At 46.2% G+C, this 13,241-nt stretch overlaps 1 protein-coding gene across 1 annotated transcript; it reads left to right on the top strand.

Annotated features, from left to right (window-relative positions):
• Positions 1 to 6,141: 6,141 nt before the first annotated feature.
• LOC128724041 (odorant receptor 43a-like) lies at positions 6,142 to 7,528 on the top strand. Its single transcript, XM_053817806.1, has 6 exons — positions 6,142 to 6,297; positions 6,369 to 6,886; positions 6,949 to 7,048; positions 7,110 to 7,199; positions 7,266 to 7,418; positions 7,478 to 7,528. The coding sequence occupies exons 1-6, from the start codon at positions 6,142 to 6,144 to the stop codon at positions 7,526 to 7,528; spliced, it is 1,068 nt and encodes a 355-aa protein (XP_053673781.1).
• The last annotated feature ends 5,713 nt before the right edge of the window (positions 7,529 to 13,241 follow it).

Here is a 13,241-nt window from a genome sequence, read left to right as displayed (position 1 = left end):
TTTCAAGCGCTCACATATAAATAGACCACGGGTAACGGAGAGAGTACAGCTTACGGTTTGGAATCGGACAAAAAGGGGCCCTGTTTTCAGGGGACCACAGGTTTTGAGCATCACAAAAGTAATTGTTCGCTATTGTGGGATGAAAGTATTGCCGAAAATAAATGAGCTTTTTCTATCTAACGGTTAGCGATTTGAGGTAAATAAACTACACCAAACAGGAGTCTACTTATTCATGATGAATTAAGGTACTTCCTTCGTTTCCCAAAAATACTAAGCTCCTCTTTCGTGGGATGGTTCCTAAACACCATCCCTCAGTGGAAGCTCCCTTCAAGCGACCCCACGCCCGAAAGCTCCCACGCAACCAGCCCGAGTTAATCGTGAGGAAAATGCCGCCACGCAGAAAAGTCGAGCGACGAAACACAATGCCATCCGCCCAACCCGAGCAACCATCTGTGTCAAGCGCGAGCAAATGAATAAAGTTTGCATATTTCTTGGCCGCCCTAAATGGTCCCGACACACACCCCCAATCGGACGGACGGCGAATGTAATGTGGCGTCTGGAAGTGTAATGGAGCCCCGAAAAACCGGTGGTGGGAGCGTGGGCCAGAAAAGCGAACGGTGGTGGTGGCCCTCGTTGCCCACCATTAACATGCCCCGAAAGTGCCATTTATCAGTCGCGACACTGTATCGAGTGGGTGGCAGTTCCTCCCAGTTTCCCCGCGGAAAGGGTTCCCACCAAGCCAACCGTCCCGTAGTCTGCTTTTCACCATCGCCACTCGAAAACACGGCAAAGATTAGCATTACAACATGCAAAAACTGTCACACACGCGCGGTGGGGGTGCGTGGGTGGGTGGGTGCGTGCGGTGGGGGGTGGAAGAAAATGAATCTATTTTCTGCCACCCCCAAAACGCCAAGATTTCGGTCCCCCACGATCGAGTTTCGCCTTATGTCGCGTGGAGTCTAGAGCAGATTCAATTCGGCTCTTCGTTACTTCGCACGCAAAAGCTCGGTGAAAAGCGATGGAAAGGCTTTTCTCGCTCGCTCTCGCCATCCTTACTGGCGCCCCACCGACGTGTGTTTCGACAGTTTGCAAGTGCGCTTGAAATTGAATAAACGCGTCTAGTTTCCGTTTCCACACCGGTCCGTGTGTGGCAACCTTCTGACGACGTGTTGCCAAGGGTGAGCTTTTACAGAGCGCTTTAGAAAAAACTCTACTGGCCTCGAGAGCGGTCACTCTTTCCGGGAATTCAGAGGAACCTTCGGAAAAAAACCAGAGCGATTTTTCCCACCCAAAAACCCCAGGGCGGGCTGTGAAAATGGACGGACACTCACGCGCCAAAAGCCTTATCCCGGGAAAAGAAACAATCCGTCCGAACAATGACGGTTCGTCGAACTGATTAGAAAAGCGCTGACGCGGCACGCGTGGACGCGTTATCCAGTGGCGTTGTGTCATCTAGACGGCGGTTGTGGGCTGCCCAAAAAGGGCCCCAAAAGGAATGTGGAAATGGTGAAACCAAAAGAAAACCAAAAAAAGCTCACCTCACGGCACGACCCAAGCCTTCTTTTGGTGAGTCGTTTAATCTCTCGCTATCTCTCGCTCTCTCAAGGTTGTTTTTTTATTTTACTTCTCTTTTTCATTCTTCCAGCCCCCCTGTAAAGAATGGTTTTGTGTTGCGTGCGTGGCCGGCACGCGCTTACCGAAAGGGCCGTGGATCCGCTTCGATCGAAGGGTGCCAACTCATCTACATTTCCCCGAGAGCCGCTCTCAAAGGAAGCTGCCTGGAGGGCTCACGCAACCGCGAACCGGCCAGTCGGAACCGGTCGTCTTTCGCGACGGAAAAGGGAAGTTCCTCTGCCCCCATTCGAAGGACTCTCCCCCCAAAAGGACCGACCGCGGAAGCAGCGACGCGCAAATAGTGCTGATCTTAAGCGGCGACACCGAGTCTGCCTACATTAGCCGTATTATTGTATTATTCGTCGAGTGGAGAAGACGCCACGGGCACGAAAAGGGCGCGGCATTGCGTGGCGAAAGTATTACGCCACCCAAACCCACCCCGAACGGGCACGAACGGGGCGAAAGTGCTGACGGCTGGCCACCCCGTCCCATGGGAATTGGACAGAAACGGAACGTTCGTTCGCGCGCGCGAACTCAATACACCCGCTGGCATCCGCTGGCGAGCCGCCGGTCGGGCGTGGAAGTTGGAATCTAAAATGAACCAATGCTCGACGCGCGGCAGCGATATCATTAAGGGCGAAGGGCTTTGATTAGCCGGCTGCCGGTGGGTTTTTAGGGGAAACGTGGTGCCGCGTGATGGCGGCAATATTCCGAAACAGCGAAGTGTCGCCAATGACTTGAAGCTTTTCCATCGGCGTGGGAGGTGGACGATGGGGTGGACGTGCTGGTTAACAGAGGCTTTAGCGATGGAAGAAAATTCTGGGACGGGATTTGTTTCGATGCACGGGTTTCCCTTCAGCTAGATGAAGTTGTTGATGAGCTGAAATATTTTTAAAGTTTGTCGAATGCCTGCTTCATTAACCTGCGTACTTTGAACAGTTCGGGAGGGAGCTTGTTCGGAATGGGTTTTTGTTAAGAGTCGAGCAGTTTTACCGGGCACTTTGAATTGAAATTCTAGTTGGTGCCTTGGTTCAAACATTACATTTTGAGGAAATAGAGTTTGGCTTCCTTGTTGAGTGAGTTATAGCTTAAAGGTGCCCAGAATTGAATAGTAAAATGGTTTGAAAGTATTTTAATGAACTTGATCGGGAATTTCAAGGAACATAGCAGATTAGAAGAAAGTAGAAACATGTACTAATAATCCTTTTAGTTTCGTGTCCTTTAGTGATGTGTTACTACGCTTTTACGACGTACTGATAAGCTAAATAAAACGCAGGACTGACTATCCAGCTACGTGAAATTCGAAGTCATAGAAAGCCTTTAGCTTAGTTTAGCAAAGTAGGCCTTGACCGTAAATCGGTTATCAGAGCCATTTAAGAAGGAAGGATGGAAGATCCGAATCGATGGTTGTATATAAATACGAACTATTATTTCGTGCGCTATTTCAATAAAGAACCAATAAAAATCTACCGATCATTGTCCAGGCGGTGCACCATCGAATATAAATGCTTCCTTCGAGCAGCACACATAAATCAAAAATTGCACTCTCAACTGAAAGTGAAGTGTACATTTTGAAAATTAATTGAACATTTCTTCGACTTCCACGGAGTAGCGATATAAAAGCGTACCTGTGAAAATCAGCGCCGTTCAAAACGCCGTTTACTACCGCAATAAAGAAGCGCATTAAATACGAAGCGCTGGCTAACTTACACGCCCGACAGTTGATTCGATGGGGGGGTTTATTTATTGTTTTTTACTCCGTAAACCACACCACGAGAGGCAACAGTTAGAGATCACCCGCCATTCAACGCTCATACCTCACACAAACCGCAGTTTGAACAGACCCAACACGAGTTCGTGTCCGCGGCAAATCACCAGCAGAATGGAACCGGTTGGGATCAGGGCAGGATAACGCGGGCTCCTCTTCAACACACGTCACGTCTCCGGCAAAACACGTTCGACCTCACGCTTGGTGTGAATTGTCTTCGCATCATGCGGCCTCATCACGACACCGAGCGCCCTTTAAACCACACCGAAGCCGCCCGGGCTCATATTTCTGCACCGTAAAAATGTTTACGATCGCGTCTCGTTTAATTGAATGTAAAATCTCTTAATAATACGTTTCGTGCACTCGTGCCTGATTCGCGCCGAAGCCGGTTCGGGGCTCAAGCGAAACAGCAAAAAAAAAAGCGCACAATAAAACATCGAAACCTGAAGTATAAACTCTATCGCTATCGTTGCATCGCGCGCGTGGAAAGTGCGCGCCCGATGGCAGACAAACCTCACTGGCAGCCGGTTCTGGTTCGGTTGGGTTTGGTAATTGAATTATTTTTGCCATTGCCCAAAGCCAGCCGGCGCGTAAACGAGCCAAATGCACGCAGGCCGTACGAAAAGGCGATGCAGCTGCAGCGCAAAGATCAAAAAGCATCGCGATCGGTCGTAAATCTTTATCGGTTTTGAAAAATCGCGCGCAAAAACCGATCGCGATCGCAGCAAGCCACAGAGCTGGTCGCATATCGGTGGGAAAAGTAACAATCAATCTGTGGAACTTGGCCCACGGTGCGATGGCAAATTAAAACAACACCCAAGTGGAAAGCGAAACCCTGGGTACGATTCTTAAAAGCCATTAATTTGCACCAACTCGCACGGGAAGCGCATCCTTCATTTCTCAAACGCCTTTTTTCCATCCGTGGTCGAACGATGGGGTTTTTTTTTTCTGTAGTCCTTTGCGAAGCCAACCAAACCGGCGAGTTGATGCAACTCGAGCTCTTATACGGGTGCTTCCGACAGGGCTGGGCTTGTAATTTAATTTCCCTCTCTGCAACTCCACGCGGTAATGTCTATGGTTAGGGGTGAATTTATAAACAATAAATAACATCACAATTAAGCGCGGCACAAAATCCACAGTTCCCACCGGCACCGGGGCACGCGGGATGATAAACGATCCCGACCGATGCGGGGTTGTAATCGTGCAAATGCCATGAAAAATTGATTCCAATGTAACCGCGAGCGTGCGGATCCGAAAACCTCACCAACCCGGCACCGTAATTGAGCCCTGGTTGAGGCGCTGGTTGAGAAACGGTGCCTTCCGAAGCTTCGGTTGCGTGGTTCTAACGCGCGCGCGGCTTCTTCGGCGAATGTCTGGAGGGAAAATTTGCATACTTTTCGCGCCGTGGCCAAGCGCATCCGTATGATGCAACCGTGCCCCGGGAAAAAAAGCACCGTGCGCTTCAATTTTGATGCATAACTAAGTGCTTCATTTGGCGTCCGATCGTGATGGCAATGAATCACTGCGCGTTCGGCGAGAAAGGCATTTTTCTGGCATTTTCGAGAGTGTTTTCCGTGTTGTTTTCTTTTTTCGTTTGGCTCGTGCAAAGGGCACGAGAAGCGAGATGAGCTTTCCTGCAACAAGTCATACATTTCCACGCTGGAAGCTTCGTCACGTTTTGGGAATCATTTCAAGAATGAGCTGCCGTATTCAGCGCTAAACGTTGATTTGTCTGATTGAGGGCATCTGACCTCTATTAAAGGTCGCAAAATAATCATACCTATTCAATCATGGACAATTTTAGAACATGCTTAAGACCGATACCCGACAAATGACGGTTTTTAGAGCCCTAGACAAGCAAAAATGTTAAACCACCTGTGCGAGAGCATTCATGGCAGTTATTGATTCAGCAAAAAAGGGTGACTCAACGTGAAGATGTTTTTATTACATTCTTGATTTTTTAATTTTAACAACATGGATTGATTGCATTCTATTACATAATCTAATAAAATTATGATGTAATCATGAAGCTTACATTATATCTTCATGAATACATCATAATTTTATTACATCATGTAATAGAATATAGAGAATTTATGATTTAGGAACTGTGATTTAAGGAAGAGTAAACGATTAAATTATTTATCCATTTACATTTTGCAGTCCTTGCAAATAGTGATATGCATACATAGTACGGCAATTTCCTTCACAGGTGGTTCTTAAGTCGTCAATAATTTAATGAACATTATATTACGTCCATCCCAAGCCCCGATTCCTACTAAATCCACGTGTGCATCCTCCTTTAGCATCGTTCTGCATAATTATTTATTGCTACAGAATTATCTTAACCAGCGCTAGCTGCCAACTCCTTAAGCGAAGGTAACTGTTCACACTTGCGTTCGCTCAAATATTTATAGAACAAGCACTTAGGCATTCCGCTTTTCACATCACGGGGCGTGTTCCGTTACATTAAGGCTCGAGAAACCCGCAGGTGTCAAACTGCTCGCGGAAAAGCTTCATAATTAATTTCCCCCGCGTGTAATATTCCGTTTCTGAAAGGGTGCTATCTGCGCTTTAAAACGGCAATGCCACGCACACGATCCGATCAGTTACAACGAAACCACAGGATGAAGATTTGGAAGCAGTACTTGGTGCGTCAACGCGAGCTTTTTCGCACGCAGTATGAAACTCCCTGGGAGCTGTTTAACAGCGCGTGCAATCTGCTGATCAAGTGCTTCGCTGTTTGTGGTGGCGAACGGATGAAGCCTGGTTATACGCGTCGAAACGCTCGACTCATATTCTTGGTGACCGATCTGATTTTGTATCTGTTTGTGAACGTTTACTCGATCGCGATCGTCTGGGGCTCGCTCATGGAGGTTGTGTTTTGCTTTGTAACTTTGGGTATCGCCATACAGGTGACTATGCTGCCTTACACATGCGTATTGATGAAGCAAGGACCTGCTCTATCTCTTACGTCCTCACGCAGGGTCTCGTTAAAATAGAAGCATTCACCTGCCCAGAGCTAAACGATCTACACCTGTACAATGTGGAGCGATTCAAGCAACCAGCCCGCTTTCCAGAGATAGAAGACGCGTTGTTCCACACCGCGACGGTGTGCAAGGTGTTCATCCAGATCCTAGCGGTCGCGTTTTCGATCGTTGCCATTGCGATCTATTCGTACGCGATCATGATGCCACTTATGGCACACGAGCTGTCTCTAGCGTTTGGATTCTACCTTCCATTCATCGATCGACTCACACCGATTGGTTTCGCCATTAACTGGGCATACCAGTTCGTGCAGGTGTCTGAGGGCTGCATCGGACTGATGGCTTGCGAAACTTGTCTGCTGTTTCTGATCGTCAATGCGACGGGACAGATGGACCTTCTCATCATCTACCTAAGGCGGCTAACAGACCTGATCGATGGGAACAGTTTGGGACAGAATGACGCCCAAATCGCAGAGCTCATCCAACACATCGTTGTGAAGCATTTAGAGCATACAAAGTGCGTTAATTATTTGATTAATACACAACTGTATAGGAATTGATCTTATGTAACCCATTCAGGTACGTGTACGATATGGACAAGCTGCTCAAAAAGCAGTTCTTCGTCAGCTTCGGATGCATGATCTTCGAGCTGGTGGCTTCTCTAGCGATCGTAGTACGGGTAGGCAGTGTTTCGCTACACCAAATTACCTTCCATTAATTCGTCCTGCTATCAATCACAGTTTCCCTGGTATCCTGGAATGGCGATTACATTAATCTGCACCATACAACTCTTCGTGAGCTGCGCTTTAGGGACGTTTCTTTCTAGCAAGGTAGACCTTTAAACAGCGTTTGGATCATCAAATGATTTGTTAAATGCTTTCCGTTCGTACTTCCAGAACGATAAGCTCGTGGACGAGATCTACAGCGTCAATTGGTACGGTCTGTCGACGGAGCACCAGAAAACTCTGCAACAGGTTCTGCTCGCCTCGCAACACCCAGTGGTGCTCTCGGATGGCTTCGCAGCCATCGATTTATTCAACTTTGTCGAGGTAACGCACGGTTTTTGTGTGCGCTTACTGGGCTTATATTATTATCTTTCTTGTTTTAGATTTACAAAAAGATATATTCATACCTGATGGTGCTACAAAACGTAAGCTAAATGAAGGCTGTTTGCTAATACCTGCTTATGAGTGCTATTACAAAAAATTAAACATCATCAGAATTTTTACACCTATTAGATATTTCCTGAAACTAACGTTTTTTCGTAAAACCCTTAACCAGAACGACCCGCTTGGTTCGGTGCACATTAAAAAAACCCTCTCCTGTTTCGCTCAGCACAATTATTAACAACAATAAAACATGCTTGTAACCAACTATTAAAATTCAATCAGAACACAATAAACAAACGCAAATGCATTCTAAAAATAAAACTCCAACCCACAACCCTCCCAAAAGCAAACGCCGGTCACGGATTGAGCAAACACGAGCAATGCCCCCGGGCGAACCCGGAAACCTTGCCCGTTTTCGAAATGAACACATTTCATCGGTGCAAAAAAAAAAAAAGGTCGAACGAGCCCCATTTATCAATCTAACTAAGCCACCACCTCACGATAACGAGCCGAGATTTCCCACGCACGGAGCGAAAAACCGGCATAAGCGCAAAAGCAAACCGCCAGAACTGCAGCTCGTGCAAACTGCACGCTTTAAACTCGAACTCAAGCAATTCTCGTGCCGATCGCCAACGCCCCTCCGGGAAAGACCCTATTTTCGGTTCGCCAAAGGGCTTGAAATCATAATCGGTGCGAGTTCGCAATCGCAGGCGCATAACGAAAGGAAGAAAAAAATCAACCGATCATCGAGGATGAAAACGGGCCACGTCAAATGCCGCCCTCTCGGGGGCTCGTTCCGGGCACACAATCAACAGTTTCAACCCCCTTACGGGTACGGGGATGATTATACGCTTAAAGTATTAGCTCATAATAAATTCCCCTGCCATAAATCGGTCTCGCCGAACGGCGAACAGCGGGACAAAGCGGGCCCAAGTTTGACCCCAACGCGGAAGGTTTTGGCCCCTACAATTAACGGGAATGAATGGGAAATCATAATTTCACCAATTTTTCGCCACGCCACGCGTCGCATTTCGCGCTTTGCATTCGCGATCCCGGGAAAGGGAATTGGGTCAGGATGTGTGTGTGGGACACGCGGGTTGACGGCAACATTTTTGAGCTATCCTTTAGCTTCCGCTTTGTTCGACTACCTCGCCAAGGCTGGGTGTGGGGAAAAATCACCCACACACCGCATCGTGCCGCGGGAAAGCGAACTATAAATTAGCCATCGACCGTCAGAAAGCGGGCGGTCGTGGCGGGCCAATAATTATCCTATCGCTAAATCAAAAGCTGTTATCGCCCCGTGTCCAAACGTGGATGGTAGAGTGTACGCTAGCGATGAGCGTTCAAAATTGGAAAATAATTTATGAATTAGATTCGGCACATCGCCCGTTCGCCAACACGCGGGAGCTTTCAATTAAGCCCGCGCTATGCCACGGGGCTTTAACCGGGTGGTGGTGTAGGATTTAAACGCTCGAAAATCGAACGCATCGGTTGACATTTTGTGTCGATGGCGAAAATTTAGCGGTAGCCTTTGGCTTTGGCCAACATTTTTGGGGTGGTTTCGGATGGCACGGATTAGGCAGTGTGGCACTTTAATCAAACATTCGGTGTGATTGGCGGGCGGTGCATCTAATCCGCTGAATGTTAGTAATGCTTCATATGCGGCGTTGGTGTTACCGGAAGGTCCGGAATTTATGATCTTAATTATTTTACTCAGCGTTATATTCAAGCTAGTTCAGCAACTCAATCAATACGAACGAATCAAAAAAGAACAAATAGCGTTTTTTTATTTTGATTTATTTTTAAATTAAAAAATGATAACTTTACACTTGTGGTAAAGCAATTGAATTGGTTAAAGATAGAGGACTTACTGGCGATCGTTTTATCAATCTCATTGCCAGTGAAATGAAATCATTATTTTTTCTTGCTTCAAAACCTATCTTTTAATGGTTTAATAAATGGTTCACCATAGTTGGTCAACCGAATAATAAAATATACGATTGCATATGCAACACATGTTTTTAAATTTATTTGATTGTTTCAAGCTTTCATAACCTTGTGATTTTTAAACTTGATAATTAATAATGATCATAATAACTTATAAAATACAAAACTATTATTGGGAAAGAAGTAGAACACCTTATGGCTGTTCTACTTCTTCCGCTATAATAGTTTTGTATTTTATATGTTATTATGATTGTTACGGCCAGGGTAGAAGAATTAACGGCAATCGGTCCCAGCCCGTTAAGATACCCTGCATATCTTGTATCCTTCACATACATTGGTTTATTTTCCTCTTCCGGGTACTCTACATTTTGTTCTGTTCCGCCAGTCAGGCGCCAAGCAGCAATTTATCCGCAAAAAATCCAAATAGGCTGGAAAACCTCAAAACATTATTGAACCGGATTGTCTAGGTAACACTCGATCCTCGCTTGCTAGCACTCCGGGTGCTATCTTCATTTACCCACGCCTACTCTTTTTATCCTTCACTACCTAACAACGGGCAAAAAATCGACGCCGCGGACAAGTATAAATACGGCATAAAAATCAGTATAAGATATAGTCACTTACAAAACTCCATCGTGTACAACTCGTGAAAAAGAAAATCGTTAGTCAAATAAAAACTCTTGCAACCAATCTCAACCACTTAAACAATGATCATTATTAATCATCGTTTTTCTTATGTTTAAATTACAAAATTGCTCTGCTAGTAAACATAAAATATCTCCATTTACGTACAGCTTTTTTCGCTGGTAAAACCTGTCCCAAAGCCATTCAGCTTGCTGCGAAAAGTAAACCTTAAGCCGCCTGATTTTGCGACACACCAACAACAAGTGGTCAGCGTGGTGATATGGCGCTAGAAAAATGCAAACAAAAAACCCCCATCCTAAAAGTCGTCCGTTAGCAAATTGCGACGCGATAGATAATACCCACCGGACCGATCTGTCACCCATTCACGAAACTGCCTCGCCAACAACACCAGGGGCACTCCCATATTTACACATCAACACGCTTTAAGTCTCGCCACCCACAAGCCCACTGACACCTTCACTCCCGGCAACGGGCTCAGTGAATGCCGCAAAAAAAAAAAAGGATGAACACAACAAGGACATCACGCCAGCCATGCGAGCGCCCGGGTTCCAAAATCAACCCCCATCCCGATGGGCCATAGCAGCTTTGTTTGCTATCGGTGGGGAACGGCACTCGTGAGAATAATGAAGCAATTTTATGCAACCAACCATGGCGTCACCGTGACAACCGAGTGCACCCGCACCGGTGGTCAGTTGGGTGGTGCCACCCGATCCACCCTTAACGCCACAAGGCAATCAGACCGATCCATGTTTCGGGAAGCCCTGCTTTGTGGCTTTCGAGGAGTCGAGGCGCGATCCTCGATCCCCGGGAAATCGTTAGCAGAACGGCCAAAACCATGGCGCACCAGTACCGAACCGTTTTCCATCGTCCTTCGGTGGGGTGGTTTCTGTGGGGTGTGTAAAAATACGTCCTCACTTCCGCAATAGCTCCCCAAAGGCTGCGCGATTGTGGTCGACACCGAAAAGGGCTCGTTCACAGGACGAAAAGCTGCTTTCAGTTCGTGGTTACTGGCGTCGTGCTTCGGTACGTGGAATGCCGGAAAATGACCTACATTGGGCGTCGGATTTCTCGGACTCACTTCCGGTGGAACTCTTGCCGGACTGACCTTCACGTATGCTTCCCCTGCATGAGGATCATCTAAGGACACCCGCAAAGCTGTCTGCGTTCTTATCGCATCCCGTCCCATTTGGTGGGGTTTTTCCCCTAATTAAATCAACCCAAAGCCCCACCCCAGCCGTTACTCGGGGTGCGTAATTGACTTTATGCATTTGATTTACTGCTGGGTCGTTGGCGTACTCTTTTCTCCCTCCGTTGATGTCCCTTCACATCCGGTTCGGCCCTTTTCTCCGTTACGCGACCGAAACGGCGAGAATTTCGCGCCACCAAACGGCTCCCGCGTGCCGTATGTATCGCGACGTATCTGGCGGGCGAAACTTTGTCATTTACTTTATTGATTATTTAGTGTCCATAAAACCGGAAGCGCTGCACCGTTTGAGCCCTTTTGATGGTCGGTCGGTTGTCGAACGGGAAAGCGGTGCCGTGAAAATGCCACCGAATAGTTACGCACCCGCCCGGAACTCGTACCGTCTCGTGCCAGTGTGCGTGTGCGTGTGTGTGTTTCCTCGCCACCAAGGCACCAAGGGCTTCAAGGATGCGGCATTTCGACAATATGGCCAACGAGCCCCGCCAGGAGTCGGAAATCGATCGCACTGGTGCGGGTTATGCACCGCAAGCCCACGCCGTGGCAGCGATTGGAAGAAAGTTGCCACACGTTTTATGAGCCAAAAAAAGGCTGGTGGGAGGCTCGGCCCGGAGAGTGTTGTATATGTAGCTTTAATTCGGTTAAATGCGGCACTAGCGATTACTCGAGGTGTCGATATGTTTTCCGGCAGTAAAAGCGAATTATCACTTCATTCGGAAGGGGACGGGTTTTTTTACGATCGCAACCCGGTAGCAGCTTCCGGGAGCCGGTTGATGGTGAAGTTTTCCGTTTTTATGGTAGGATTGATTGCAGAGTCAATCGAGCGGGGAGTCATTTGTGGCATGTAAAACTGCCGGAACGCCAGTAGACGTTTCTTTTGAATGCTGCATTCGAGGCGGTCGAGTGCAATCGTCAAATACGTATTAAAAGTGTTTGAAGAAAATTTTAGACTAGCAGTCGAGTGAGTCAGCAGACACAACATAGATGGCCATGGAATCCTTCTGTCTTGTGGGAAAATAGCCGTCTGACAGCACGAGTAACATCACGCAGAAAAGGGGTAGTGAATCTGTTACTCACCTTTCGTCCTTATTTCGTCACCTTATTCAAATCCTTATATATTTGTTTTTTTTTGTCTCCTAATTAATGTATTTTATGAAGCAGAAGATTTATGAAAGCTCATGAGTAGAAATCGAAAATTATATTGTTTTCTTTTCAATGATTGTCACCTCCATTTACAAGCTTTGAATTTATTACTATCCTTAGCTCTAATACAGAAATATTTTTATGTTCAAAAATGAAATAGTTTCTCAGTTTTATTGTTTATCTTTTATATATTGCGTTCATGCTTGACTGGACCAAATCATTTTCCTAGTAAGTTTGTAAATTACCTTCTCCCAGAGATGCAATAAAAATGCACAATTTTGAAGTTGATTACAAGTACAAAATGTGTTTTGTTTCGAATACTATTGATATCATGATTTAATGATTTTGACAACGATTTAAATTGTTTAACAAACCAAATTAAAGAAATATATAGTTTTTCAAGTGCTACAATTATTACGAACGACCTTTTTGTTAGCCATAAATTGCAAATCACAGTCCGGGTGCTTTAACATGCTTTGAAATTTAATATTTTCCTCATATTCAAAGGTACATACAAAAACAGAACGTTCCCGATAACATATCACTCAGCTTTAATTAACAAGTCTTATTCATGACTGTATTGAACTCTTTCCGATACTCCGTACGCAGGACTGACTATCCACCGACGTGAAACATGTCATGTCATAGAATGCCCTAACAAGGCAGTCGTTGACCGTAGAACGGTTGTTGCCCCATTTGAAAAAGATTCAGCTCTTTCAGGGAGAAAAAATCCCACACAAATTTTGGTTTGTGGTCAAACAAATTCAATTACAGCACTCTGTGAGCAATGGTGTTTCGTTGTTAATTTCGTTCCAAACCAATAACCA

The sequence above is a fragment of the Anopheles nili genome, chromosome 3 (genome assembly GCF_943737925.1).
Source record: "Anopheles nili chromosome 3, idAnoNiliSN_F5_01, whole genome shotgun sequence".
NCBI classification, from domain to species: Eukaryota; Metazoa; Arthropoda; class Insecta; order Diptera; family Culicidae; genus Anopheles; species Anopheles nili.
This window is presented reverse-complemented; position numbering and strand designations above follow the sequence as displayed.